Source organism: Lagopus leucura, unplaced genomic scaffold (genome assembly GCF_019238085.1).
Source record: "Lagopus leucura isolate 7727_CA_CO unplaced genomic scaffold, USGS_WTPT01 Super-Scaffold_100015, whole genome shotgun sequence".
In the NCBI taxonomy this organism is placed as follows: Eukaryota; Metazoa; Chordata; class Aves; order Galliformes; family Phasianidae; genus Lagopus; species Lagopus leucura.
This window is the reverse complement of record NW_024962269.1, coordinates 1,746,164-1,749,703: the sequence shown is the minus strand read 5'-3', so window position 1 is coordinate 1,749,703 and position 3,540 is coordinate 1,746,164. Positions and strand designations below refer to the sequence as shown.

Genomic DNA, 3,540 nt, shown 5'->3' with positions numbered 1-3,540 from the left:
AAGTTTTCACGTGAGATGGACCAAGGGCTAGCACTGAGCACTCACCATCACAATCAACATCTCTTGGGCTTTTTCTGCTATTCCAAGGAAGAAAATCCTTCTTGGGGTAGTTAAGCCCGAAAGAGAATTAAATACTTTGGTGGCCAGGCAGTACCACAGCCTCCCATGAACAGGCCCATGGATTGCACACAGTTGTACTCGTGCCAGAATGGAGCAGGGAGAGGATCTGCTAGAAATCTATTTGAAAGAGCTTTTAAGCTGTAGATTTGGCATAAGCAAAGCCCTGTTTTTACAGTCTCATAATGAACTCTGAAAAAAACCTTTTCCTTTGGCCCCGTTCCTATCTACCTGTAATTTAATCAAGGGGGGGCAGCAGCAGTCCTGGACTTTCAAGACAATTTCTGCCTCCTCGCACTTGCGCAGCCCACCTCAGCAGAGAAAAAAAATGGGAAAAAAAGGGAAGGAGGAGGTGCCTCAAGAATGCAGCTTTAAAGTTCTTATGACATTAAATCCAGCACCTCAGCCACTGGATGTTTGCTGATACAGTACAGAAAAAGGTGATCCTTATTTTATCCTAATGCCTTGAAGAAGGTACACGGCAAGTTTGTAGCTGAAGCAGGGATTCCCTGCAGAGATCCCAAGCCATCTTTTGTCCGTCCAGCATTGATCTGTCTGCCTTAGTTTATGAAGGGATGCAGAAGCTCAGTTGCTGAGAGCTAGAGCTCCAGGGTACATTCCTGATCAAAGCACAATTACGTGGCAGCTTCACCCAGGCAGCTGTGAAATCAACCATGGAAGGGAAGGGTGAATGAAGATGCTAACTGCGCTAACAGCAGTCAGCCTCTCCATAGTGACGCAAAGCAGGAGTCACCTGCATAATGTGACAGCACAGGTCTGTGTGAGAGAGAACTGAGCCTGCACACCGCAGCACGTAGCTGCTGCTCAGCAGAAGCTGATTGCGTTATTCTCAAAACAAGGAAAACTGTTAACACCTGCTTTGGAAATCCAAATCCTCCCCCCACGTTCTGGAAGGGGGAATTACCAAATGAACCATCTCTCTCACTCCCCAAACATAAGGCACATTAAAATGTTCCTTTCTGTAAATATGGGTGCTGTTAAAACGGTCTATTTAACTGATGCATTACCTGGGTGCTGCCAGAGTTTAGTGCCTGCTGCATGCACATGCTGAGTACGGGCTTTAGGGATCAGAGGAGATGAAAAACAACCCTTTTTCCTCCTCAGAACCATAAACTTGGTAACTGCTTAACACTTGATCCTAAGGCAAACCAGCCCTTCTCCTTTCTTCTTCACCTTCACAGGCAGCTCTGCTCCACAGCCACCATGGAATTTAGCAACAAATGCCTTACGGAGCTCAAAGTGTTAAGGCACACTGGCATGAAAACAATACCAAATGACACAGTGTTTTCAAGTATTCTATAAGAAAAAGAAACCAAAACTTTATTTAGTAGAAAACTTTCAGAATACAAAGTGGGTCTGTTTGTAGTATTACAAGGACAACATACTCATTAAAGACAATTCCTGTTCTCCTAAGGTGTAGTCCCGTTTCATGCTGCACCCTTTATTTGTTGCTTTCATCCTCACAGAGTGGCTGAGCAGTTCTTCTTCTGCAATGCCATCAAAAAAGAAGTCCTCATTGAAGATGGGATTCCTGCTTCTCTTTATAACAGTGCTTCTCTGTTTCTGTGTTTTCCCTGGCACCAGGGAGAGGGTAATGCAGCAGTTTATGTTTTTGGGCTCTACAGAGTCATCATATAAACCCTCTGCACTGATCAGACGGATCCTCAGCCTTTCATTTTCTGAGCAGTATTCAGCTGACAGTCTCAACATGCCCCCCTTGTCCATGACTACGGTGCTCTCTCCCACCAGTCTCTGCCGGCCTTGGGCAAAGTCCAGGGGAAAGAGGGGAGAACAAGACACACTGCAGCTCCGTGCAGCGAGCCGCCCCTCCGAGGCCCGCCTGATGGCACTGGGGCTGTTATCAGTGGAGCTGCTCTCTTCTGTAGACAGAGAATTATTCCTGGACATGCCAGATTTGTTCTTGGCCTTCAGTGCTCGGCAGAGCAATCCTTCCTGACTTCGTGCCTTGATCAAGGAGCAGGATCTGGGAGGCGATCTGCTGAGAAGTGGGGAGCTGAAAGGAGAGGAGTCGCTGGAGGAGGCAGTGTCACTGTCACAAGCACCCTGCCTGTGCAGGTGCCTGGGAGGCAGCCTTACCGAAGTGAAGCTGATAGCAATGGGATTGGACGTGTTCCCTTTGCCACCGAACGTGTTAGCTCTGGATCGAGGCAGCGTCAGGCTGGGCAGAGCCCCGCACGTGTCACCGTGGAAGATCGATTCCTTTCTCCTGGTGTGGGGACTCTCCAGCAAGGTGCAGAAGCCGTAGGAAGTGGGAGCTCTGGGGAAGTGAGGCAGGGAGAGCGCGGCTTGGGACTGCGGGTCTGAGTTGGTGCCTTCTTCCTCCAGCGCTGGGAACTCTTCAGCACTTTCCACCTGGATGAAGTGCGGCAAAGAATAACCGGAGCTGTGGTCAGAGGAACTGAGACGTGCATCCTCTGAACCGTGGTGCTGGCGGGAGCCGGGACCCTGAGCAGGAGCAGCGGTGCTCAGCCGGGGGGGGATGCAGAACTCCGGGATTCTGTCCGGGGTGAGCACGTTGGGGAAAGCAGCAGCCCCCAGGCGGGCTTTTTCCAGCAGATGTTGGCCGGGTGGCAGGCCCAGGAAGGAGGCACACGGGAGGTTCCTGCTGCCCTGCGGCGGTCTGATCTTGTCCAAGAACCACATCGCTGCACCCAGACGGGAGGTCCACAAAGGAGAAGAGCCGAGAAGGCAAATCTACCTGTAGACACAGAAATGCAAAACTACATTAACGTGCTTCCCAGGCACGCTGCAACAAGGCAAAGCACTGAGGATGCCGAGAACAGCGGGACCGGCACAAATTTAGTCCGCACGTCCAAACGAGCAGCCTCTGCTCGAAATGCTGCCGTCAGTAAAGTCTCATGGATTTTGCCGCAAGGACAAAATGAAGCCACCAGAAGAGAGGCTCAATGACATCGAGTCGCTACCCTCCCCGAGCGACCCCTCCGTGCTCCCCCGGAGCCGAGCCGATCCCAGGCCCTACCTGCCGGCTTCCAGCGGCGCTCCACTCCGGTGTCTCCGCGGCTGCCGGTCCTTTTCTAGCGGCGCCGGGCGCCTCCCACAGGAAGGGAGGGACGGAGGCAGCGGGGGGGCTGCGGGGCCGGGACGTCCCCTGTGCCACCGCGCTCTGAACCGAACCTGGAACGGTCACAGAACGAGCACGTGGCGAAAAAGCCCTTCTCGATTTGCGCCTGGCGCCCTCGCAGAGCAGCGCCCGGCTGGGGAGGGCTAACCCTGAGCCACAGCCGCCCCTGCGGGAGGAAGCCCCTCGTCCTCACCGTTTCCAGCTGCTTTTCATTCGCGGCCGCTTTCGAGATTATCTATCAAACGCAGTACAAAGGCAGAATTGTCTCGGTGCTTCCTTTCTTCTTGAGAGCCTGGCTG

General features: G+C 52.5%; 1 protein-coding gene across 1 annotated transcript; it reads right to left on the bottom strand.

Moving 5' to 3' along the window:
• Window positions 1–1,422: 1,422 nt before the first annotated feature.
• On the bottom strand, window positions 1,423–3,237 carry LOC122182726 (C2 calcium-dependent domain-containing protein 4C-like). The gene is made up of 2 exons (XM_042876243.1): window positions 3,140–3,237; window positions 1,423–2,857 (listed from the first exon to the last, which is right to left on the bottom strand). Exon 2 carries the CDS (start codon window positions 2,800–2,802, stop codon window positions 1,507–1,509), a length of 1,296 nt encoding a protein of 431 aa, XP_042732177.1. The 5' UTR covers window positions 2,803–2,857; window positions 3,140–3,237; the 3' UTR covers window positions 1,423–1,506.
• Window positions 3,238–3,540: the final 303 nt, after the last annotated feature.

Coding starts and splice junctions, on each gene's coding strand:
- LOC122182726 (XM_042876243.1), bottom strand. CDS start 2,802: ATGTGGTTCTTGGACAAGATCAGACCGCCGCAGGGCAGCAGGAACCTC.